The sequence below is a fragment of the Balaenoptera musculus genome, chromosome 2 (genome assembly GCF_009873245.2).
Source record: "Balaenoptera musculus isolate JJ_BM4_2016_0621 chromosome 2, mBalMus1.pri.v3, whole genome shotgun sequence".
NCBI lineage: Eukaryota > Metazoa > Chordata > Mammalia > Artiodactyla > Balaenopteridae > Balaenoptera > Balaenoptera musculus.
This window is the reverse complement of record NC_045786.1, coordinates 30,334,803-30,360,272: the sequence shown is the minus strand read 5'-3', so window position 1 is coordinate 30,360,272 and position 25,470 is coordinate 30,334,803. Positions and strand designations below refer to the sequence as shown.

The following is a 25,470-nucleotide window of genomic DNA, read 5'->3' as shown; positions in this document are numbered from 1 at the left end:
GTGTCCCTGAGACATGATCTAACAAGAATGTTTAACCATCACTCGCTTGTGGGGCTGGTGCCCTCTGCCCCAGGAAGATAAGCGTGGGAGTATCAATCCTCGTATAGAGTCGGACCCCAGTCCACTTGCCACCTCCACGAGCCCGGCTGAGTCCCATGCTTCTTAACCATGTCGGAATCACAGGCCCCTCTGCAAAGCTGATGGAAGTCGTGGACATTCTCTCTCTCCAGAGGAGAAAAGAAGTCATGTGCTCATGTCCACGCTGCTCTGCATACAGCTTCTGGGGGTTCCTGGGACGTAAGCCTGCCCTTCCATCCTCCAGGATCTCTGGGCCCCAGGCGGGAAGTCCCCAGCTTGGCTACCACTCAGCTACTACATGCCTGAACCATTGCCTGTCCTGAGAGAAGGACCACCTTGCAAACTGTAAGGTGACGTGCACTTGTCAGGGAGGATTATTTTCCTTTCTTTGAATCCTCACTTGGCGAGTTAACTTGTCACTGCTCTTCAGCTGGTGGAAAGTTGACCCAACACGTGTCGGGACAGGTGTTGAGAGCAGTCGGTGTTGACGGGACTTGAGATGTAAGGGTCCAGGCTGCTGAGTGCAGGGGTCACAGAAATGGGCTGGTTCGGCCCCTCCCTCAGCTGGAGGCTGAGGCACAGGGGACGGGGTCAAAGGTTGACCTTCCCCCATGCTCCCGCTGCACTGTTCTCTCCTGGAAGAGGCCTGAGGATCGGGGGGCCCCTGGACACTTGGGGGTCTGGCCTCTGACATCTTCCACGGATTTGCCCTGATCTGCAGGCAGGGCTGGCTCTGTCACAGCAAACGGTGTAGGGAATCCCCGTCCTTCCACAGTGACAGAATGAAATGTCCCTCCCTTTGATGAAGATAAGGGAAAAAGAAAAGGGGAAGCTGGCCAGAGCTGTCTCCCTTGCCCTGGACACAGCTGTGCACGAACACGAACCCTAAATAGAACGCACTGTTCTTCCCCTTGCACCGGTGGAGATCTGGAGGGTATGGGGACGAGGATCTCGGAGAACAGCCTTTGTTGCCTTAGCTCCCTCTCAGAGCAAAGCCCCTGGAGCCCCTTCTAGGACCTACCAGCTCCTAAAGATGCCCTGGGGCTTCCCGAGCCTGGCGGGGCCCGTTAGAGGTCAATGGCTTTAAGGCAGAGCGTAGGCGTGTGGTGGCTTTGGGTGGAACGCAGGGGTCATTCATGCTCTCTCTGGTGACATTGGCTCGTGAAACTTCAAAATAACGTGACAGCAACCCCCTTTTGCACTTGTTGAACCCAGGACTGATGTGCCAGGCTGCCTTCTGTTCTGGCAGTGTGCCCGTGGCCCCAGGAAGAGGATGCGGCTGGGGCTGCCCAAGGCACGCCTGCCTAGATGACGCTTGGGCAGTTGTACAACCGGCAGCGCTGATTGGGATCCTGCTCGTTTGCATGACTTCTTTCTAAGCATCTTTTTTTTTTTTAAACATAAACTTTTTTAAGGGAATAGTTTTCTAACATTCTTTTTTTAAAAAAAATATTTATTTATTTATTTGGTTGCACCGGGTCTTAGTTGCGGCAAGTGAGCTCCTTAGTTGCAGCTCCAGGGCTCCTTAGTTGTGGCATGCAAACTCTTAGTTACGGCATGCAAATTGGATCCAGTTCCCTGGTCAGGGATTGAACCTGGGCCCCCTGCATTGGGAGCGCGGAATCTTATCCACTGCACCACCAGGGAAGTCCCTCTAGCATCTTTTAAGTTTACCTCCTCTTATCTACAGAGTGACATTCAACAGATACCGAATTTTAATTTGACTTCTCAAGAAGAAAGCTGGAGGAAGCGTTGCCTCCAAAAGAAAGCGTTGCTCTTCACCTCATCATGAGAAGATGATAAAGTCTTCGCGACAAAAATGTTTCACGGGAAACATACAGAAAATGGATAAAAGGAAGAGGGTCAGAGTGAAGTCCCACCTTCAAAATATGACTTTGAAGAAGTCAAGACACTTTATACAGGTTTATAGAGGTTTGCCCAGGAGAGATACTCTGTGTTGAGCTGGGGTTGCAGGTGGCAAACCTTGCTCTTGTCCAAAATCACTGATCTTCCACAAAAAGTCCACGCAGATCACCTGGGGGTCATGAAGACCCAGTCGCACTGTCTACTCCAAAGTGTTTTTGAAAGTCTGACTGTGGTTATAACATATTTGATATCTGAAGGGTATTCATTTAACTTCATTCCTTTGTTCAGGGAGCATTTAGTGAACTCCTACTGTATACCATGCATCGCCTGGCACACAGAAGTATAGTGGTGAGTGAAACACAGCCCACGTGGTCCGCACAGGCCAGTGGGGAGCACAGGGTGGTCACACCGATCCCGGACACATCCGACCACAGCTGCGGTTCGTGCCGGACAAGTCAGGTCAGGGAAGCCCCTCGCCCCTGGCAGAGACATACCTAACTTTGCAGCGTCAGCTTTCAATTTGCCTTTTCAGGAAGAAAGAGGACAGGACTTTAGTCCAGCAGATCTTTGCTGAGCAGGTCCCTGTTACAGGCAGGTGTTGGCTGAGAGGTGGAGAAACAAGCGTGCCTGAGACGCATGCCTCCCTCTGGGGGAAAGTGGGCTTCTGAACAGTTGATGTCCATGTCCTGGGGTGGAGGCAACGTCACCATGCACACACCTGTGGGGGCACAGGAGCCCGGGGGGCCCCCCGGCCCCCCTGGGTGTCAGGGAAGGATTCCAGGGTGGGGAGGGTTAAAGTGGAACACAAGTAAGTTGGCCCAGTGAAGGGGCACCGTGAGAGTCAGGCCTGCGGGCGAGGGGGTGCCGGGGGGGGCGAGAGGCGGGGCTGGAGGGGGCCCTGTTTGGTGGTCAGGCCGCATCGTGCATCGGTCATGGGGCAGGGACACCCCGAGAGTCACGTGACCGTCCAGATGCCAGGGGATCATTGCCATGGTGAACCTTGGGGATGGGATCCTGACCCCTTGAGGAGATGGAATGTGTGACACTCGTGTTGGAGAGGATCCCAGCTTTGTTCTGACTTGGGGGACAGATGGGCTTTAGTGCTGATGAGTTAGGAGAATCAGGAGGGTGCGAGGGACCTGGGTAGAGGGGGCAGGACCCACTTTGGGGCAGCTTTAGTTTGAGAGAACGGCAGGGAGAGGTGTCCAGGGCCCTGAGATGTGCAGGGGAGAGCCGTTAGGGTGGGGGCTGCAGGCTTGTGTGGGTGAGGCTGCCAGCCAGAGCTGGCACCGCTGGGTACACCGGGATGGCCATTCTGTTCTGGTTTTTCAGATACTGGGGGGACTTCCCTGGTGGTCCAGTGGCTAAGATTACACGTTCCCAATGTGGGGGGCCCAGGTTCAATCCCTGGCCAGGGAACTAGATCCCACGTGCCGCAACTAAGAGTTCTCATGCCGCAACTAAAAAGATCCCACATGTCACAACGAAGATCCTGCACGAAATAATAAAAAAAATAAAATTTTGGGTAAGAGCTGCTGCCTTGAGTCCCACCCCCGCTCCAGTGCTTTTCCTGCAGCCTCAGCCCATCCTCTGGGGGCCTCCGGATCCTCCGTTAGCAGGACAGCCTCATGGATTCTCAAACATTTAAAATTTCAACCCTGATCAAGGCTGTGATTTAAACCTGTATCAGTCTCCCAGGGCGGCTGTAACAAATGAGCAACAACTGGGTGGCTTAAAACAACAGAAATGTGTTGTCTCACAGTCTGGAGTCCACAAGTCTGAAGCTAAGGTGTCGGCAGGGCAGTGGTCCCTCCGAGGGCTCTCAGGGAGCATCCTTCCTTGCCTCTTCCAGCTCCTCGTGGTTCCAGGTGCTCCTCAGCTTGTGGAATCTGTCTTCACAAGGCCTCCTCCTCCTGTGTCTCAACCTCCCTTTGCCTGTCCTTTGTAAGGACACTTGTCATTGGATTTAGGGCACAGCATGACCACATCGCCAGAGCCTTAACTTAATTACATGTGCAAAGACCCTTTTCCCAAGTGAGGCCACATTCACTGGTTCTGGGTGAATGTACCTTTTGGGAGGCCGCCAGTCAACTCTCTACAAAACCTAGAGAGAGTGATGTGGAATGAGCAGGGCCTTTCTTCTCAGCAATATTTCCCCTTCCTTCACTCCAGTGATCTGAAGGCTTTGCAGAGTGATTGGTGCTCTTCCTAAGAAGGCTGGGGACTCACCGTAAGAGCTCAGCTCTTACCACGCACGCTTAGTCACAATGTGTATTTTAATGTGCCCCAGGCCCACTCATTTGCAGGCTTACCTGGGTTTAGGACTTACCTTCCAAGTATATTCCTATGGCCTTGAAAGGCAGACAGTGTGTACCGCTGTCTGTCCCCTGCCTTTTTCACCAAGAGAAGGTCTGCACACCTCCTCTAGGAGTTCTGAGGGATCTGATGATCAGAGCACGAGCGTAGGTACAGTGTAAAGTGACAGCCGGGCACACTGCCAGCAAAATATGACGACTTTCCTTTTGCACTAGCCCTCTTAGGGGAGGAAGAGTACTGCCAATTCTTCTGAGCATCTCAGGTTGCTTTTCCTCACAGAGATAATCACAGGAAGAACATCACAGTCAGGCCCCCTCCCAGCCTGACTCCCCATCACCACCAGCTGACCGCTTGTATTCCTTCCTCTGCAATTTTTTGGAATAGCTTCAGAAGGATAGATGTTAACTCTTCTCTAAATGATAGAATTCGCCTGTGAAGCCATCTGGTCCTGGACTTTTGTTTGTTGGAAGTTTTTAAATCACAGTTTCAATTTCAGTACTTGTGATTGGTCAGTTCCAGCTCACCGTTTGTTTGCGAGCTCTGCGCAAGAATCAATTCCACGAGTGACACGTCCTTAGGGATCCTGAACTGTGTGTTCCTTTGTCATAAAGAACATCACTGTTCATGATGAGGGTATCCCTTGGGAAAGCTAAAGTTTCAGGCACTTGGATTTGGGTCATCGGCACCCCTGACCTTCCCGGAGAGGCCAGCTGGCTCTGGGTTCCAACCTGAGGGGCCTCTGAAGTAGAGCTCTGGGTCTGAGCTGGAGGGTGGGAGGGGGGCCTTGGTCCTGGATGGGAACCAGTGGTATTTACACTCATACTCATGTTCCCAGAACCTAGCGCCGGACACACAGTGAGACTCAGTGCAGCTTTGGTGAGCGAATAAGGGACCACGGGGGCCGTGCTCTCCAGAGAAATCAGGGCAAATCTGGAAAATGCCAGGATGATGGGATCCAGGAGCCCCCACCCTTTCCTGGAGTTGGGTGAGAAGAAAGGCAGTGGCTGGAGCCTGGAGAAAGGAGATGGGTAGCAGGCTCTGACCAAGTGACCGCTGGCTGAGTCAGCCTCTGTGACTGGGAGGTCACCTGTGAATCCATCTCCATAGACCTGGAGAGTAATTTGTTATATCCAGTTCCATTGGCCTACAGTGCCTGGCTGTCTGTCAGAGTCTTACAATGACCTGTCTCAGGGGAGAGGGCTGCCCTGGGAGCACGCCACAAGGAGAGCCTCCAGCTCTGCCGCGGGCCCTGGGCCATCACAGCCCACCCTCAGAACTGTGTGTTAAGTTGGGTTCTTACCCAGAGCCCAGGAACGATTGAAGGCCAGGTGCCCTCACTCTTTTGTCCCACTAGGGGATTGTTTTGTGACTTCTGGCAACAGGCTTTCCCATGTCACCTGCCTGATTCGGGGGAGTCACCCACTCAGGCTTGGAAGAGGAGGGTTCACCTCCTCTGTGACAGGAAGTAAAGCCTGGTGGGCACCACAGTTGGAAGGCGCTGGTGCTGGTAAGATGGGTAGTGAGTCAGCCAGGCAAGGTGGACGGGAGCATCCCGGGAGCTTGGAGCTGTCAGTGGCTTGCCTACCACTGTACTTTACAACAGGTTGCCTAGCAGGTTAGGAAATACAGTCTTAGGTTTTTTATACTGAGTAAAAGCTTTCTGGTACAGGCAGTAATATATGAGGAAGTTGCAAAATGCCATCAGAGGGTGTTATGAGCAAAATATCTCACTGTACAGTTTTATTTTCCATGGAAGTATCTATCAGTGGCAACTATAAATGATCCAGGACTTGGGCCTGGGCTTGTTTTAGTGCCTAATCCAAATTGTTTTTGAGCTCTTTGCGGCATTTCTCAGGAAGCTGATCTACTGGTGTTTTGTAGACAAGTCACATTGTTGGGGGGACAGGCTGTGATATCTCTTTCTAAGCATTTTGTCCTGGTGACCAACAATGCCTTGAGATCAGTCGTCACCGTTAGATGTGAATGAGGCTGTCCTCTCCTCCCTCAGGACCATGTGGGGAGGTCAAGGCTGAGCGGTCTGAGGGGAGCAGCTTGACCTTCGGACTTTGTGCCTTCATTCCCCTGGGGTCACCAGCCTTGGCCTGGCCTCCAGGTCAGCCAGGGTCCCCCATCAGCACCCTCCCAGAGGCTCCATCCTCCTCCTCCTCCTCCTCCTCCCCTTCACCTTCTCTGCCCTGGGCCACCTGTTGCCTTCTTGGAGCCTGCATCACACCCTGCGCTGTGTGGTGGGGAGCCCCCGACTGGAGCACAAACTTCTGAGAGCAGGGCCTGGTGCCCCCATCCTGCCCATCTCAGCGCACTGTGCAGAGCTGAGCCCCAGCGGGAGGTGTACTGAATCAGGGGGCCCATAGCAGCAGGACCAAGAAAATGTTTCGGTTCAGGGCACGGGGATTCAGGTCCCACATCTTTTAAAAGTGAAAAAACTCAGACTTCCCTGGTGGCGCAGTGGTTAAGAATCCGCCTGCCAACGCAGGGGACACAGGTTCGAGCCCTGGTCTGGGAAGATCCCACATGCCATGGAGCAACTAAGCCCGTGCACCACAGCTACTGAGCCTGCGCTCTAGAGCCCGCGAGCCACAACTACTGAGTCTATGCGCCACGACTACTGAAGCCCGCGTGCCTAGATCCCGTGCTCCGCAACAAGAGACGCCACCGCAATGAGAAGCCCGCGCACCGAAACGAAGAGGAGCCCCTGCTTGCTGCAACTAGAGAAAGCCCGCGCGCAGCAACGAAGACCCAACGCAGCCAATAAATAAATAAATAAATTTTAAAATAAATAAATAGGTAAATAAATAAATGTGAAAAAACTCTTCCACCTTGAAAAACTCTTACACACACACATACACACATGTGAGGATAGTACAGCCTTGTGCCAAGCAGTGATGTGCCTGCTTCATATGCCAGTTTATATGCCAGTGCTCCCTCATGACAAGCCACAGTGATGCCCATCGTACGGATGAGGCCAGGGAGGCTAACTGACCGCTCTAAGTCACGCAGCTGGTGAGTGTGGGGCTGGCTTTTGAATCCAGGCAGCCAGGCTCCTGGATTCCTGCTCTCGAATAACATTTATCCTGCCTCTCAAGCTTTTTTCCTTGGTTGTGAAGGCAGATCATGCCGATTGAAAGAAGTTTATAAAACCCTGAAAATAATTTTAAAATTTTAAATGAATAATAGTGTCACCATCAAGGAATTGCTGCTATTAATAGTTTGCTGTATCCCTTTCTAGGTTTTTTTCTGTACATGTTTTGGTACCATGTTTGCAGAAGCTGCTAAAAATGCCAATATATGGATGATCACAATTAACCGTATCCTCCCTGTAAAACATTTTACTTCCAACTCCTGATCACCATTTGACCGGTTTCTCCCCTCTCTTCACTCTTTTCATACCCTTGCATGTATTTCCTTTTAATTAGGGACAAGGGTCACCAGAGAATCTGTTGACAACTTCACAAGGTCTTTTTTTTTTTAGTAGAATCATTTCAAACTCTATGAGAGTGGTCCTATTCCCTCTCCTACGGACCCAGACTAGTTCTTATCTTTCAAATATGGTCACTTGAAGTGAAAACATCTCCTTGGAATTTACCATCCAAGGCATCTAATAGACACAGATATTCATGGAAAAGGATAGCTGGAGCACCTACGAGGAGGCCACGTGAAACCAGGAGATCATTTTTAAAACAAAAAGTAACTGCATTTCTCTCCTGGTAGGTGAAATGGCTCCAACAACAAGAAGTTAAACGCAGGGTGAAGAGACAGGTGCGAAGCGACCCTCAGGCCCTTTATTTCAACGACCCCATTTGGTCCAACATGTGGTACATGGTGAGTAGGGCGTGGGCCTCTCTGTCCCTGGAGCGTTTGCAGTGCCTTGTTTCTGAGACGGGTCAATTTCCCCCAACAAAGCTAAATTCTCATGACAGCTCCAAACAGACACACTTCATCTGAGTGTAAAACTCCTGTTTTAATGCTGTGAGGTGCAAGCTTTCTTGTGAAGTTTTTTTAATTATGTGAAAATCCAAGGGGAGGGGCTCTTTGAGCAGGGGAGCGATTGGCTGCACGGTGTATGAGTCACTACATGGTGAGTAGTGAACAGAGCACCTGAAGGGCGGTGGGTGTCCTGGGAAAGTGATGGACAGACTGCGAGGGCAGAAAAAGCAGTAGAGCCTCCACGTGGACCCTTCCCAGAAATGGGTGGTAGAAAGAGGGTCCTGCTCTATCAGGCACGGGAAAGCATTTTCTCCGTATTCCCTTATGAGCATAGGAGCACCTCTGCTGGGTTTGCAGGTCTGTGTCAGGTGTGTCTGTGCTGGGGGGGCTTTGTGTCTTCTGTGCCTGCAGCATTGTGGCGACAAGAACAGTCGCTGCCGATCAGAAATGAATGTCCAGGCGGCGTGGAAGCGGGGCTACACGGGAAAAAACGTGGTGGTCACCATCCTGGATGATGGCATAGAGCGGAATCACCCTGACCTGGCGCCAAACTATGTAAGTCAAGCCTTAAAACTGGCGACTGGCATGCAGAGACGTTCAACTGTGCGGGTCATTAAATAAGGACACATTTGTAAAATGATAAGGTGCCTACCCCTCCCTATATCAGACAATACAGAAACCGAGCTGGGTGGGCTGGTGAGCCCAGATCCCCTGCTACCCGGAGCCAGGGGTTTGCAGAGGGATTCATTCACATTTTAGAGGATTCACATGTACTTCTGGGAACGGGTCCTAAGAAACTCAGGAACGTGTGCATGGAGGTGACCATCAGGTCAACATGAGCAACGTGAGAAATGGCAGGGTTAAGACGTGGGCTCTGGACCCAAACTGCCGGGGCTTCTGTCCTGGCTCTGTGGCTTATTAACTCTGGGACCCTGGGCAAGTTACTTGACTCCTCTGTGCCTCAGTGTCACCATCTGTAGAACGGGGTTAGTAACAGGATTACTACCTCCTCGGGTAATTGTGAGGATTAAATGGCTTCATAAATGTAAAGAAGGGATCCCAGCATGTAGTAAATATAAGAAAGGTATTTAGTATTCTGAGGCACCTGGGGTACAGTGTTGTCTTAATTTCTGCCATACAGCAAAGTGATTCAGTTATGCATATATATATATATATATATATATTCTTTTTCATGTTCTTTTCCATTCTGGTTTATCACAGGATATTGAATATAGTTCCCTGTGCTATACAGTAGGACCTTGTTGCTTATCCATCCTATATATACTAGTTTGCAAAGGATGACAGTTTTGAAGTCAACAATCTGGAGAGCTTTTATAATGTGTTTTAAAAGGAGGTTAGGAAATTACACGAATAGTATGATTATAAGTATGTATGCAAAAACATACATATTAAAAATATGAGATGAAGGAAATTCTGACACTTGCTACCACATGGGTGAACCTTTATCTGATGCATGCTGCCACATGGATCAGCCACATCGGTGAAGACATTATCTAGGTCACAAAAGGACAAACACTGTATGCTTTCACTTACGTGAGGTCCCTAGAGGAGTCGAATTCATAGAGACAGAAAGTAGATGCTGGGTGCCAGGGGCTGGGGAGGGGGATGGGGAGTTAGTGTTTCATGGGGACAGAGTTGAAGTTTTGCAAGATGAAAAGCGTTCTGTGGATGGATGGTGGTGATGGCTGCCCAGCAGTGTGAATGTACTTAAAGCCATTGAACTGTGCACTTAAAAATGGTTAGGGTGGTAAATTTTGTTATGTGTATTTCCCACCATAATATATATACATACATATATATATATATATATAAAATTACAGTTATAGTAAGAGAGTACCAAGCGTGCGTTTTTCTCTGTTTCCAACTGAGGCGTAAAAACAATTTAAAGCAGGGCTGTGATATGCTGGGCCTTTTCTCTTCGGTCACGAGGGTTTCATTTCTTAGGATTCCTATGCGAGCTATGACGTCAACGGAAACGATTACGACCCGTCTCCGCGATATGATGCCAGCAATGAGAATAAGTATGTCACTTGGTCACTTGGCCTGCCCCTCCTTGCTTCCCTTTCCGTCTCCCTGCAGTCACTGTTGAGCTGGCCCACAGTCAGGATCCTGGAACTGTGACGGGCCAGAGGCACCTCTCCGGCTGCCTGGCCGGGTCTGGGGCTGAGCCAGGAGCCAGCCCCACGCAGCCCTTCAGGCACAAGGCAGCCTCGGTGGATTCGGCCCCTTCCTAAGGGGCGTCACCCCTGCTGGTCAGCTAGCGATGGATGTTGGACCAGCATCGTTCCTGTTCGAAACACTGTTGGAATATTTGAAGAGAGTAACCCTTAAATCTTGCGGTCTCCACGGCCGGCTGTGTTCAGACCACAGTGCATGGGTCAATATCCAAGCCTTTTTGAGTCTGTCTGTGACCTCACGAGGGAGGTGGCAGGAGAGTGAATGATGCTGGGTAAATTGGGGCTCAGATCCTGGGCCTGGCTGTGTGCCTCTGTGCAGGCTGGGTGATGCCTCGTGGCCTGAGGCTCCCCATGCCCCAGGGCTGTGGGTGGGAGTCAGGTGATGGGTGAGGGACACACACCGAGGGTGTTCAGTCAGTGACGCTTGTGATCGTCACTTTGCAAATGAAGGCGGGAGGAGGTCTGGCGAGATCAGGTGACTCGGCTCCGTCATCGGTGGCAGCCCTGGGGGTGAGGTCCACTTTCCCCAGCCCAGCCCTGGAGCTCGTTTGCCGTGTCCTGCCTGTCGTTTCTCCGTCAGCATGCCCCATGCCCCGAGCTCTTCCCATTCTTCCAAAAATATTTAGAGAAGAACAGAAGCCCTTTCTTTCTTCTCCACTGTTTTTTTTGGTTTTGTTTTGTTTTTTTTTTAAATTTAATTTTATTTGTTTTAGTTGTGCCGGCTCTTAGCTGCGGTCTTACCGACTCCTTTAGTTGTGGCATGTGTGCTCCTTAGTTGTGGCTGGCGGGCTCCTCAGTTGTGGCATGTGAACTCTTAGTTGCAGCATGCATGTGGGATCTTAGTTCCCTGACCAGGAATGGAACCCATGTCCCCTGCATTGGAAGGCAGATTCTTAACCACTGCGCCACCAGGGAAGTCCCTTTCTTCTCCACTGTTGACATGACGCTTGCCAAGGTGTGTCTTCGTCCATAATATTTTAGGTTGTGGTTGATTTGATTCTGAGGTTCAAATCCTGGTGCCCACAGGGTGCTGTGCAGGGAGGCTTGGCCGGCGAACGTGGTCAACACGACGGACCATGGCGCTCTGGGGAGCCCGCAAAGGCCCCAGCCTCACGTCCCCAGGGGCCCTTCCCACTCAGCGGCCAGCACGCCAGGGGTGCAGGGCACCTGGTCTCCCAGCCCCGAGTGCAGGGAGCCAGGAGGGATAATCCAGACACTGCACAGTGATCTATGAAGGGCAGGATTGAATGCTGAGTGGGACGGTGGGCTGCGTGACTTGGGAGCAGCCCTGGCTGTGGGCGCACGAGGTCCAGAGGACAGACGGCTGCCTCCCTGGGGCTAATGCATGAGCCCTGGACTAGTTTCAAAGGTGGTTTTAAAGTTGAATCAGTGATTCTGATCCCCTGTGGACTCTTCTCAAAGATGTGCTCCTTAAACTTGCCGGTATTTTTTGGCTTCTGCTGGAGGAACTGACCCGATGCAGCATGTTGCAGAACGGGGTCATTACCGAGGGGAGTGATCTGTTTTTCATGTGGCCTCTTCCTAGTCCGTCCACCGCTGCTGAGTGTTCCATTTTGAGCTTTCTTCCTCGGCTCCTGCTGCAATGGCCGTGGAAAGGGTGGGGGGGCTACCCGAGGTGAGCATGGGGTGGGAGGAGGGGGACACAAGGGGACACAGGATCTAGGTTCTCATTTGTTCTTACTTCAGCTCGGCAGCCAGGCAGGTGTCTACAGTGTTGTCAGTCGCGGGGACGCAGAGCTTGGGAGGAGGGATGCTTGGGCCCCTGGCGCCGGAGCAGGATACTCAGCCTGATGCAGGAGCATTGTGTCTGCAGGGCGGCGGGAAGGCTTTGCCAGCCTATGGGGCGCAGGGCGGGGGTGGGGAACGGGACGACCCAGGGCTGTGCAAAAGCCCACTTGATGCCCCTCCTGGAGCAGCCGTCAGAGCAGGCGATGGGAAGGGATGTGGGGAAAAGGCTTCAGCATCCTCCCCGGGCTTAGGGATAAATGACTCTTCTTGCAGGAGAGCTGAGCAGGGCACTGAACCCACTGCAAGGTGCTGGCGGAGTCCTAACTTCGTTTTTTCCTTTGTCTCAGACACGGTACGCGCTGTGCAGGAGAGGTCGCCGCTTCAGCCAACAACTCTTACTGCATCGTGGGCATCGCGTACAATGCAAGAATCGGAGGTAAGGCCCAGGAGTGTGCTGCCCGGGGGCTCGGGCCTGGGGCAGGGGTACTGGACGTGTCCCTCCTGCGAGTCTCAGCAGTTGCACTTCCGTTGGCCTCGGTGGCCGAGTCAGACCCTGGGCCTGACCTCACGCTGCCAGGGGCCTGGAGGCGGAGGTGTTGCTCACTGGTTTGCCTGAAAAGCCTCTGCGGGTCCTGTGGGTCTGGCTGCTGACTCACCGCTGTCAAGCAGACCAGTCCTAAGAGGCTGCGTGGGTCCCCTCCTGCTGCCCATCCTGCCCTCCCTCTGACTTTCCCAGCAGGGTTTACAGTTTTCACCTGGGACAGAGGCCTTTCCTTGGCCCCAACTCCCGCTCGAGCATCCTGGCCCACTGCTCCTGCCCCGTCCCTCGGCTTTAGCCAGAGGACATTTGTCATAATGCCCCCCAGAGATGCCTGGTCTCCCCTGTTTATGACGGGCTGGTAACATTTGCCTCACCCCAAAAACCTCTCCCCGCAGCTCCGTTCTGCTCAGTCCACCCATGACTTATGGCCTCTCACGCCCTCTCTGCTTCATGGAGTGCTCCCCAAATCCAGGTGTCTCCCCTTGTCTTGTTTACTGGGGGAGGTCAGCCTTCCAGGTCCCTTTAAGGAGCACGCCTGACCCTGGGTGTCTCTGGTTCTGTTGTTTGGTTTCTCCATTTGTGAGTCAAGCTTCTTTTGTTAGGATGGGGCTTTAGAGCAGAGAGTCACACGTCTTCCTCGCCCTCCGCCCCTGCCCCTGCCCCTGCCCCCGCCCCCTGAGCCTGGCAGATTGACAACTCAAACCGGCAGACAGTCAGTCAGTAAGTCCTCTCCAGTGCCTGGTAGGTGCACATCACTGAGCTGGCACTGAGCAGGTGTGGCCGGGGCATGAATTGTCCTCGACCCTCCACATGGCCTTGGGGCACTGGCTCTCGGTTTGGAGGTGCTCACACGTACGCTGATGGCCATGCTGGGATGCCTTCCTGGGGTGTGGCCTTCTCTGCTGCTTTGCCTTTGTGGAGGTGGTTGTAGCTCCCTCAACTCTACTACGAGCAGCACAAGGTGGAGAACTCTGGGTCACGCAGTCTTTGGGGAATTTCTTGAGTTTTGAAAATAGGGTCCCCAGCTTTCACTTATTTAGGACCCTCTGCCTGCCCTTTCCCTTGGAAACCTTTGAAGTGTCTGGGATTTAACCAGCCATCATTAACTACCAAGGGCGTGTCCTGCAGAACAGATCAGGAGACTGTCACCTGGCCTCACTCCTTCGTGGATAGTTCTTTTATGTTGAGATGTGTAAGTTCTCCTTGGAGCTCTTGATGAGTGAAGACCCATGAGAAGTCTCCCTGGCTGACCTGGGTACCAGTTCCATTCCCACCACCCACTGGCTCTGTGTCCTTGGACAATGGGTATAAACTGTCTGTGACACGGTGTTGGGTTTGCAATGGAGACATAGTGTGGGATTGAGGTTGGCGTTGACCCAGGGAACCTGTAACAGCCACATCTCCAAGGCTGCTGCACACAGCTGTAGCCTCTCCACACAGGCAGCCGCACCTCTTCCTGCCCCTCCCTCCAAGCCCACCCTGGACAGGGCAGCCTTCAGGCACCCCTAACATAGCCTCTCTCTCCACATGTTGACACAGAGCAGGGAATTTCTCTGAGATGCCCCTGGTGTGACCATGAGCTCTACCTTTTTATATCTTTTTTATTTTTAAAGTTGTTGTTCAAGAGATTAAAATGGATATCCTAATTTATTCCAATCTATGTGGAATTAATATTATACCACTTCATGTATAGTATATAAACCTAAAACATTATTTGAGTTCACACTCACTGTCGTTCTTTATGCCGTTGTTTTTGTGTTTTACTTCATATATTATAAACCCAGTGTTTATTCTTATTTAAACAGTTGGCTTTAAAATACTTATGGAAAGAAATATACTTACCTACATATTTATCAGTCCCAGTGCTCTTCCTTATTTTCTAGCTTCATATTTCTTCTAACTCGTTTCAATTTTTCTTCAGCCTGAGAATTTCTTTAATATTTTAGTATTTCTTTACACGTAGGTATGCTGGCGAGAAGTCATCTCAGCTTTTAGGTGAAATTTATCTAAATTTCATCTTCATTTTTGAAAAAAATTTTGCTGAACGTAGAATTTCTAGGCTGACATGTTTTTCTTTCAGCCCTTTAAAGATGCTGTTCCATTGTCTCTGGCATCCATTGTTTCTGATGATGAGTCAGTTGTCATACTAATTGTTGTTCCCCTTTATGTAATGTGATTTGTTCCTCTGGCTACTTTTATATTTTTTTTCTATCTGTGCTTTGTCTGTGACTATAATGCCCCTTGGTGTGATTTCTTTCATATTTATCCAGCTTGGGGTTAGCTCTGCTTCCTCCTGGATTATTATTATTATTACTTTTTTTCTAAATCAAATTTGGAAAAATGTCTGTCAGTATTTTTTGCAATCCTGTTTCCTCTCTTTTCTCTTTGGGCACCAATTATACTTGTTAGACTGCTTGATATACCTCACAGGTTGAGGCTGTGTTCATTTTTTAAAATCTTTTTTTCTCTGTGTGCTTCAAATTTGATAATTTCTTTTGCACTGTCTTCTTCAGGTTCACTAATCCTTTCTTTTGTTGTTTCCAATCTGTTGTTGATTCCACCCAATGAATTTTTTTTTCTTTTTTCTTTTCTACTCAGATATTGTGCTTTTCTGTTCTATGATGTCCATTTGGCTTTTTTTTTTTTTTTTAACATTTCCGAATCTTTCCTTACATTTCGCTTCTCTTCACCCATTATACCTATAATTTATTTTGGACTCTTTAACATACTTATGAGTTATTTTACAGTCTTTTATACTAATTCCAATACCTAAGTCATTTGTGGGTATGTTTCTTTTTTTTTTTTTTTTCCTGTGGAATGCCTTCTTCACTTTTTTCTTTTTTAACATCTTTGTTGGAGTATAATCACTTTACAGTGTTGTGTTAGTTTCTGCTGTATAACAAAGTGAATCAGCTACATGCATATGTATATCCCCATATCCCCTCCCTCTTGTGTCTCCCTCCCACCCTCCTTATCCCACCCCTCTAGGTGGTCGCAAAGCACCAAGCTAATCTCCCTGTGCAGGGCAGCTGCTTCCCACTAGCTATCTATTTTATATTTGGTAGTGTATATATGTCAGTGCTACTCTCTCACTTCGTCCCAACTTACCCTTCCCCCTCCCTGTGTCCTAAAGTCCATTTTTACATCTGTGTCTTTATTACTGTCCTGCCCCTAGGTTCATCAGAGCCATTTTTTTTTTAAGATTCCATATATATCTGTTAGCATACAGTGTTTGTTTTTCTCTTTCTGACTTACTTCATTCTGTATGACAGACACTAGGTCCATCCACCTCACTACAAATAACTTAATTTCATTTCTTTTTATGGCTGAGTAATATTCCATTGTATATATGTGCCACATCTTTATCCATTCATCTGTCTATGGACACTTAGGTTGCTTCCATGTCCTGACCATTGTAAATAGTGCTGCAGTGAACATTGTGGTACATGACTCTTTTTGAATTATGGTTTTCTCAGGGTATATGCCCAGTGGTGGGATTGCTGGGTCATATGGTAGTTCTATTTTTAGTTTTTTAAGGACCCTCCATACTGTTCTCCATAGTGGCATTATCAATTTATATTCCCACCAAACGTGCAAGAAGGTTCCCTTTTCTCTGCACTCTCACCAGCATTTATTGTTTGTAGATTTTTTGATGATGGCCATTCTGACCGGTGTGAGGTGATACCTCATTGTAGTTTTGATTTGCATTTCTCTAATGATTAGTGATGTTGAGCATCTTTTCACGTGTTTGTTGGCAGTCTGTATATCTTCTTTGGAGAAATGTCTATTTAGGCCTTCTGCCCATTTTTGGATTGGGTTGTTTGTTTTTTTGATATTGAGCTGCATGAGCTACTTGTATATTTTGGAGATTAATCCTTTGTCAGTTGCTTCGTTTGCAAATATTTTCTCCCATTCTGAGGGTTGTCTTTTCGTCTTGTTTATGTTTTCCTTTGATGTGCAAAAGCTTTTAAGTTTCACTAGGTCCCATTTGTTTATTTTTGTTTTTATTTCATTTCTGTAGGAGCTGGGTCAAAAAGGATCTTGCTGTGATTTATGTCATAGAGTGTTCTGCCTATGTTTTGCTCTAAGAGTTTTATACTGTCTGGCCTTACATTTAGGTGTCTAATCCATTTTGAGTTTATTTTTGTGTATGGTGTTAGGAAGTGTTCTAATTTCATTCTTTTACATGTAGCTGTCCGGTTTTCCCAGCACCACTTATTGAAGAGGCTGTCTTTTCTCCATTGTATACTCTTGCCCCCTTTATCAAAGATAAGGTGACCATATGTGCATGGGATTATCTCTGGGCTCTCTATCCTGTTCCATTGAACTATATTTCTGTTTTTGTGCCAGTACCACACTGTCTTGATTATTGTAGCTTTGTAGTATGGTCTGAAGTCTGGGCGCCTGATTGCTCCAGCTCTGTTTTTCTTTCTCAAGATTGTTTTGGCTATTCGGGGACTTTTGTGTTTCCATACAAGTTGTGAAATTTTTTGTTCTAGTTCTGTGAAAAATGCCATTGGTAGTTTGATAGGGATTGCATTGAATCTGTAGATTCCTTTGGGTGTAGTATAGTCATTTTCACAATGTTGATTCTTGCAATTCAAGAACATGGTATATCTGTCCATCTGTTTGTGTCATCTTTAATTTCTTTCATCAGTGTCTTTTAGTTTTCTGCATACAGATCTTTTGTCTCCTTAGGTAGGTTTATTGCTAGGTATTTTATTCTTTTTGTTGCAGTGGTAAATGGGAGTGTTTCCTTAATTTCTCTTTCAGATTTTTCATCATTAGTATATAGGAATGCAAGAGATTTCTGTGCATTAATTTTGAATCCTGCTACTTTACCAAATTCATTGACTAGCTCTACTAGTTTTCTGGTAGCATCTTTAGGATTCTCTATGTATAGTATCATGTCATGTGCAGACAGCGACAGTTTTACTTCTTCTTTTCTGATTTGGATTCCTTTTATTTCTTTTACTTCTCTGATTGCTGTAGCTAAAACTTCCAAAACTGTGTTGAATAATAGTGGTGAGAGCAGGCAACCTTGTCTTATTCCTGATCTTAGAGGAAATGGTTTCAGTTTTTCACCATTGAGAACGATGTTGGCTGTGGGTTTGTTATATATGGCCTTTATTATGTTGAGGTAGGTTCCCTCTATGCCTACTTTCTGAAGAGTTTTTATCATAAATGGGTGTTGAATTTTATCAAAAGCTTTTTCTGCATCTGTTGAGATGATCATATGGTTTTTCTCCTTCAATTTGTTAATATGGTGTATCACATTGATTGATTTGCGTATATTGAAGAATCCTTGCATTCCTGAGATAAACCCCACTTGAACATGGTGTATGATCCTTTTAATGTGCTGTTGGATTCTGTTTGCTAGTATTTTGTTGAGGATTTTTGCATCTATGTTCATCAGTGATACTGGCCTGTAGTTTTCTTTCTATGTGACATCTTTGTCTGGTTTTGGTATCAGGGTGAGGGTGGCCTCGTGGGATGAGTTTGGGAGTGTTCCTCCCTCTGCTATACTTTGGAAGAGTTTGAGAAGGATAGGTGTTTGCTCTTCTCTAAATGTTTGATAGAATTTGCCTGTGAAGCTATCTGGTCCTGGGCTTTTGTTTGTTGGAAGATTTTTAATCACAATTTCAATTTCAGAGCTTGTGATTGGTCTGTTTATATTTTCTATTTCTTCCTGGTTCACTCTGGAAGGTTGTGCTTTTCTAAGAATTTGTCCATTTCTTCCAGGTTGTTCATTTTATTGGGATATAGTTGCTTCTAGTAATCTCTCATGATCCTTTGTATTTCTGCAGTGTCATTTGTTACTTCTCCTTTTTCATTTCTAATTGTTTTGATTTGAGTCTTCTCCCTTTTTTTTTGGTGAGTCTGGCTAATGGTTTATCAATTTAGTTTATCTTCTCAAAGAACCAGCTTTTAGTTTTATTGATGTTTGCTATTGTTGCCTTCATTTCTTTTTCATTTATTTCTGATCTGATCTTTATTATTTCTTTCCTTCTGCTAACTTTGGGGGGTTTTTTGTTCTTCTTTCTCTAATTGCTTTAGGTGTAAGGTTAGGTTGTTTATTTGAGATTTTTCTTGTTTCTTGAGGTAGGCATGTATTGCTATAAACTTCCCTCTTAGAACTGCTTTTGCTGCATCCCATAGGTTTTGGGTCGTCGTGTTTTTATTGTCATTTGTTTCTAGGTATTTTTTGATTTCCTCTTTGATTTCTTCAGTGACCTCTTGGTTATTTAATAGTGTATTGTTTAGCCTCCATGTGTTTGTATTTTTTACAGGTTTTTTCCTGTAATTGATATCTAGTGTCGTAGCACTGTGGTTGGAAAAGATACTTGATACGATTTCAATTTTCTTAAATTTACCAAGGCTTGATTTGTGACCCAAAATATGATCTATCCTGGAGAATGTTCCATGAGCACTTGAGAAGAAAGTGCATTCTGTTGTTTTTGGATGGAATGTCCTATAAATATCATTTAAGTCCATCTTGTTTAATGTATCATTTAAAGCTTGTGTTTCCTTTTTTATTTTCATTTTGGTTGATCTGTCCATGGGTGAAAGTGGGGTGTTAAAGTCCCCTACTGTGATTGCATTACTGTCGACTTCCCCTTTTATGGCTCTTAGCATTTGCCTTATGTATTGAGGTGCTCCTGTGTTGGGTGCATAAATATTTACAATTGTTATATCTTCTTCTTGGATTGATCCCTTGATCATTATGTAGTGTCCTTCTGTGTCTCTTGTAATAGTCTTTATTTTAAAGTCTGTCTTGTCTGATATGAGAGTTGCTACTCCAGCTTTCTTTTGATTTCCATTTGCATGGAATATCTTTTTCCATCCCCTCACTTTCAGTCTGTATGTGTCCCTAGGTCTGAAGTGGGTCTCTTGTAGACAACATATGTACGGGTCTTGTTTTTGTATTCATTCAGCCAGTGTATGTCTTTTGGTTGGAGCATTTAATCCATTTACATTTAAGGTAATTATTGATATGTATGTTCCTATTACCATTTTCTTAATTGTTTTGGGTTTGTTTTTGTAGGTCTTTTCCTTCTCTTGTGTTTCCTTCCTAGAGAAGTTCCTTTAGCATTTGTTGTAAAGCTGGTTTGGTGGTGCTGAATTCTCTTAACTTTTGCATGTATGTAAAGGTTTTAATTTCTCCATCGAATGTGAATCAGATCCTTGCTGGGTAGAGTAATCTTGCTTGTTGATTTTTCCCTTTCATCACTTTAAACATGTCCTGCCACTCCCTTCTGGCTCGCATAGTTTCTGCTGAAAGATCAGCTGTTAACCTTATGGGGATTCCCTTGTATATTATTTGTTGTTTTTCCCTTGCTGCTTTTAGTATTTTTTCTTTGTATTTAATTTTTGATTGTTTGAGTAATATGTGTCTTGGCGTGTTTCTCTTCGGGTTTACCCTGTATGGTACTCTCTGTGCTTCCTGGACTTGATTGACTATTTCCTTTCCCATGTTACGGAAGTTTTTGACTATAATCTCTTCAAATATTTTCTCAGCCCCTTTCTTTTTCTCTTCTTCTTCTGGTACCCCTATAATTCAAATGTTGGTGCATTTAATATTGTTCCAGAGGTCTCTGAGACTGTCCTCAATTCTTTTCATTCTTATTTCTTTATTCTGCTCCCCGGCAGTTATTTCCAGCATTTTATCTTCCAGCTCACTTTTCCGTTCTTCTGCCTCAGTTATTCTGTTACTGTTTCTTTCTAGAGTATTTTTAATTTCAGTAATTGTGTTGTTCATCACTGTTTGTTTGCTCTTTAGTTCTTCTAGATCCTTGTTAAATGTTTCTTGTATTTTCTCCATTCTGTTTCCGAGATTTTGGATCATCTTTACTATCATTACTCTGAATTCTTTTTCAGGTAGGTTGCCTATTTCGTCTTCATTTATTTGGTCTCGTAGGTTTTTACCTTGCTCCTTCATTTGTAACATATTTTTTTGTCGCTTCTTTTTTTTTTTTTTTGGTGGGTGGTGCTGTATTCCTGTCTTACTGGTTGTTTGGCCTGAGACATCCAGCACTGGGGTTTGCAGGCAGTTAGATAGAGCTGGGTCTTGGTGCTGAGATGAGGACCTTCAGGAGGCCTCACTCCAATTGATATTCCCTGAGGTCTGAGGTTCTCTGTTAGTCCAGTGGTTTTGACTCAGATCTCCCACCACAGGAGTTTGGGCCCGACTTCCGGCCTGGGAACCAAGATCTGGCAAGCTTCGTGGCACGTTATAAAAAAAAAAAAAAAAAGAAAGAAAGAAAGGAGAAGTACAGTATCAAAAATAAAAAACAAAATAAAATTAGAAGGATAAAAAATATATTAGGAAAAATAAAACTATAATTGAAACAGCTGCAACAAAGTATAATAAAACCACAGCAGAAAAAAGAAAAAAAAGGGTGGGTGGGGGCAAAAAGCCAAAAGGAGAGATCACTAACAAAGTATAAAGAGTAAAATAAGGGGCTTCCCTGGTGGCGCAGTGGTTGAGAATCTGCCTGCTAATGCAGGGGACACGGGTTCGAGTCCTGGTCTGGGAAGATCCCACATGCCGTGGAGCAACTAGGCCCGTGAGCCACAGCTACTGAGCCTGCGCGTCTGGAGCCTGTGCTCCGCAACAAGAGAGGCCGCGATAGTGAGAGGCCCGCGCACCGCAATGAAGAGTGGCCCCCGCTTGCCGCAACTAGAGGAAGCCCTCGCACAGAAACGAAGACCCAACACAGCCAAAAAAAAAATAAATAAGTAAATAATAATTAAAGGTGCTAATAATTTTTTTTAAAAAAATGTTAATGTTATAAAAAAGTAAAATAAAATTAGAAAAATAGAAGATTTATTAGGAAAAATAAAAATATAAAAGAATCAACAACAGTGAATCAACAAGGTAAAACAGAATCCCAATGTAAAAGAGGAAAAAAGAAAAGAAAAAAAAAAAAGCCTTGGCTATGGGGGTGTTTAGGCGGGGCAGGGTGGAACTTAGGCAGGGGTGGGGTTTAGGGTGGGGCAGGACCTAGGTGGGTGGGAGGGGTGACGATTGAGCGTGGGGCGGGGCCTCTGCTTAGGACCTGAGTGAAAGGGGAGAGGCAGCACATCGAAAGGAGGGCCTCTGGAGTGTGGGGTTCCAGAGTTTGGAGGTAGGGCCCTGAGTGAGGATGTGTGGGTGGAGTTTAGGCCCAGCGCTTTGGAGGTCTCAGAGGGAGTCTCCACGTGTAGATGTAGGGCCCTGGGTGGGGGTGTAGGGACGGGGCTTGGGCTCTGCGTGGCAGGAGGGAGGCTCTGAGCGCAGAGGATTAGGCCCGGGAGCCCAGCAGGCTTCCCGGTGCCTAAGCGGACAGGGAAAGCGTTGGCCGCGTTCCCTTCCGTTCCTTCACGCCCCTCCCCCAGCATCTCCCCCAGGGTCTGCCCCCTCGCCGCTGGACCCCTAACCGTGGGTGGGTCCCGCTGGGTGTAGAACTCCTCCCGTCCCCCAGCCACCCCTCAGGGATGCTGGTCCCGGAGGTCCGGCCTTTACTTTTGCTCCCCCTTCCCTCCCTCCCACTCCCTCAGCACCTGTGTGGCTGGAGGGGGCCTCGGTGGGCAGAGGATCAGGCCCAGGATCTCAACAGGCTCCCGGGAGCCCAAGTGGGCAGGGGAAACCTGGCCACGCTCTCTTTTGTTTCTCTGCCCTACCAGTGGTTCCCCAATTTCCCCCTTCGGGTGTGGGATCTCTTCTCCTCCCCCAGCCACCCTTCAGGGGCGCCAGTCCCATCCCGCCTCCACTTCTCCTCCCCCTTCCCTCCCCTCACGTCCCATGTCCTACCCGGCCGCTGGGGGTTCCTCCTGTCCCGTTAGGTGTCCGTGGTCCCCCATGGGTGCCTGGTAGGTGCCCTAGTTTTGCGGAGCCACGAATTCCATGTCCTTCTAGTACGCCATCTTGACTCCGCCCTGTTTCTTTTTTTAAAAATTGAAGTATTGTTGATTTACAGTTTTCAGGTGTACAGCAAAGTGATTCATATGTGTGTGTATTTATACACACACATATACATATACATCTTTTTCAGATTCTTTTCCATTATAGGTTATTATAAAATATTAAATATAGTTCCCTGTCCTATACAGTAGGTCTTTGTTGTTTGTCTATTTTATATATAGTGTGTTTCTGTTAATCCCAAATTCCCAATTTGAAGTCAAAGACAAATATCATATGATATCACTTATATGTGGAATTAAAAAAAAAAATGATACAAATGAACTTATTTGCAAAACGGAAATATACTCACAGACATAGAAAACAAACTTATGGATACCAAAGGTGTGGGGAGGGATAAATTGGGAATGTGGGTATGTTTTCAATCACTGATATTTCTTTTTACAATGTGCACATTTGTGCATGTCTAGTAATTTTTTTATTGTACACCGGACATTGTTATGCTACATTGTAGGGACTCTTGATCCTGTTATCCTTGAATACTGTTGAGTTTAGTTCTTGCAGTCAGTTCAGTTTGAACTTATGGAGGCTTGATTTTTCATTTTTTTAGGATTGATCCCTTTCTGATTTGTCCTTAGCCTTAGAGAAAATCCTTTAGCCCAAGCACATAATCTTTACTCTTAGGTAGTGTGACCCTTTTGGTATTTCAGCAGAAAGACTGAAGTGTTTAGCCAACACCTCTAACTTGGCAAGACTCAAACTCCAAATTGACTCCCCTGCAATGGGCAGCAGCTGGAACATCTGCTCACTCACTCATTCAGCCTCCAGCTATTCCTTTCCTCCTGGACTTCTTAGAGAGTTGCCCAAACATGTTTAGTCCAGCGGTTAGCCGAGTGTTTGAGGGAAGTTTATGTATGTCCTCTTCCATAGCTCTCTCCTTTCTAGGATTTCTCTCAATTTCCAGCCACTCTAACAATCCCAGACTCCATCCCATGACTCCCCAGGAGAATAAGGTTGCATTTTCCTGATGGAGTTCTAGCTTCTCTGCATCAAGAGAAATGGGGAGTTCCCTCAGAGGAAAAGTATAAACTTGCATCATACCCAGTATTGTTGCTCTTTTAAGAACTGAATTGCCTGCCTCTGCCTTCTTATGGTTGCTTTCCAATGCCCTTAAAAAGGTGGTGTTTTCTTAAATAAGTATTTAGTCCAGGGTTTATAATTATTACTTTTAGAAGAGTTAGTGTGATAGAAGCTACTCTGCCATTATTGACACTAAAACATGGTTTCTATTTCTTTACCAAATAGATGATGTATTAGTTGTCTATTGCTGCGTGACAGTTACTCGAACAAACATTTGTTATCTAGCACAGATGGTGGCTTAAATGAGTGATTCTGGCTGAGCGTCACTCATGAGCTTGGCTGTGACTGTAGTCTGAAGGCTTGGCTGGGACTGGAGTATCCACTTCCAAGATGGGTCACTTCTTTGTTGTTGGCTAAAGTCCTCAGTTCCTTGTTGGCTGTTGGCAGGAGGCCTTGTTTCCTCAACATGTGTATCTCTCCATGGGGTTCTTAGAGTGTCCCCATGGCATGTAGCCAGCTTCCCTTATTGCAGGTGATTCAAAGAGAGAACCAGGAGGAAGCAGCAATGTTTTTTTTATGACTTAGTCTTAGAAGTAACATACTGTCACTTAAGTCATACTCTATTCTGTAGAAATGAATTCTACATACACACAAGGGGAGAGAAATTAAGCTGCACCTTTTGAATGGAAAAGTGTCAAAGACTTGTGGTTATGGTTTAAAATCACCACAGATGGGCTCCTAAAAGTTTGACTATATATTTATACAGATGGAGTAATTTTTTCTACCAGATTTCTTTGTAGAATTGCATGTTTCTTACATGTTTTATCACATAAAAATAAATCGAATGAAAGTAGTAGAACTGTCCAAATTATATCTTTAAAATAATATGCTTGCTAGAACATTACTAATAAGTCAAGATAACTCCAAAATATATGTAATGCTGTATCAAAATGCAGAAGAGCACAAGGAAGGTAAAATATCATCTGGATCCTGGTGAAAACAGGAATAACCAGTACTTACTGAGCTCTTGCTAGATCACAAGCACTGATCTAAGGTCTGTATAGGTACTGTCTTATGTAATCTTTACAAAACGCTATGTCATTGATGCTACTTTTATCCCCATTTCACAGATAAGGGCCAGAAAGTTTATGTAACTTGCCAAAGATCAAACCAAGCTGACTTCAGGCCCCAGCTCTTAGTTTCTACTCTTTAACAAAAATCTTTAAACCGTATATATGAAGTGTGGATGGATGGGTGGATGGATAGATGGATGGACAATATTATTTCTTTAACATTTGATCATACTATACAGATGGTTCCTGATATATGATGGTTTGACTTATGATTTTTCAACTTTACTATGGTGTGAAAGTGATACTCATTCAGTGGAAACCCTACTTTGAATTTTGAATTTTGCTGCTTTCTTGAGCTAGCGATATGCAGTACAATACTCTCTCATGATGCTTGGCAGTGGCAGCCCCAGCTCCCTGTCAGCCACACAATCACAAGGGCAAACAACTGATAAAACATTCTGTTTTCACTTTCAGTATAGTATTTAATAAATTACATGAGATATTCAACATATTATTATAAAATAGGCTTGGTTTTAGATGATTTTGCCCTACTGTAGGCTAATGTAAGTGTTCTGAGCGTGTTTAAGGTAGGCTGGGCTAATATTTTCAACTTATGATTCATTTACCAGGATGTAACCCTATCATAAGTCGAGGAAGATCTGTACTTGCTTTCAGTAAAATATACTAAGTTTAATTTTATGCAAACTTAACACAAGAGAAAGT

At 46.4% G+C, this 25,470-nt stretch overlaps 1 protein-coding gene across 4 annotated transcripts in view; it reads left to right on the top strand.

The window, feature by feature from the left end:
- Window positions 1-25,470, top strand: part of PCSK6 (proprotein convertase subtilisin/kexin type 6) — a 191,837-nt gene that overhangs the window by 54,286 nt on the left and 112,081 nt on the right. For all 4 annotated transcript variants that reach the window (XM_036844928.1, XM_036844929.1, XM_036844927.1 and 1 more), the window contains exons 3-6: window positions 7,990-8,100; window positions 8,617-8,760; window positions 10,171-10,247; window positions 12,500-12,588. In XM_036844928.1, the coding sequence (XP_036700823.1) occupies window positions 7,990-8,100; window positions 8,617-8,760; window positions 10,171-10,247; window positions 12,500-12,588 (421 nt within the window). The remainder of the gene's footprint in view (window positions 1-7,989; window positions 8,101-8,616; window positions 8,761-10,170; window positions 10,248-12,499; window positions 12,589-25,470) is intronic.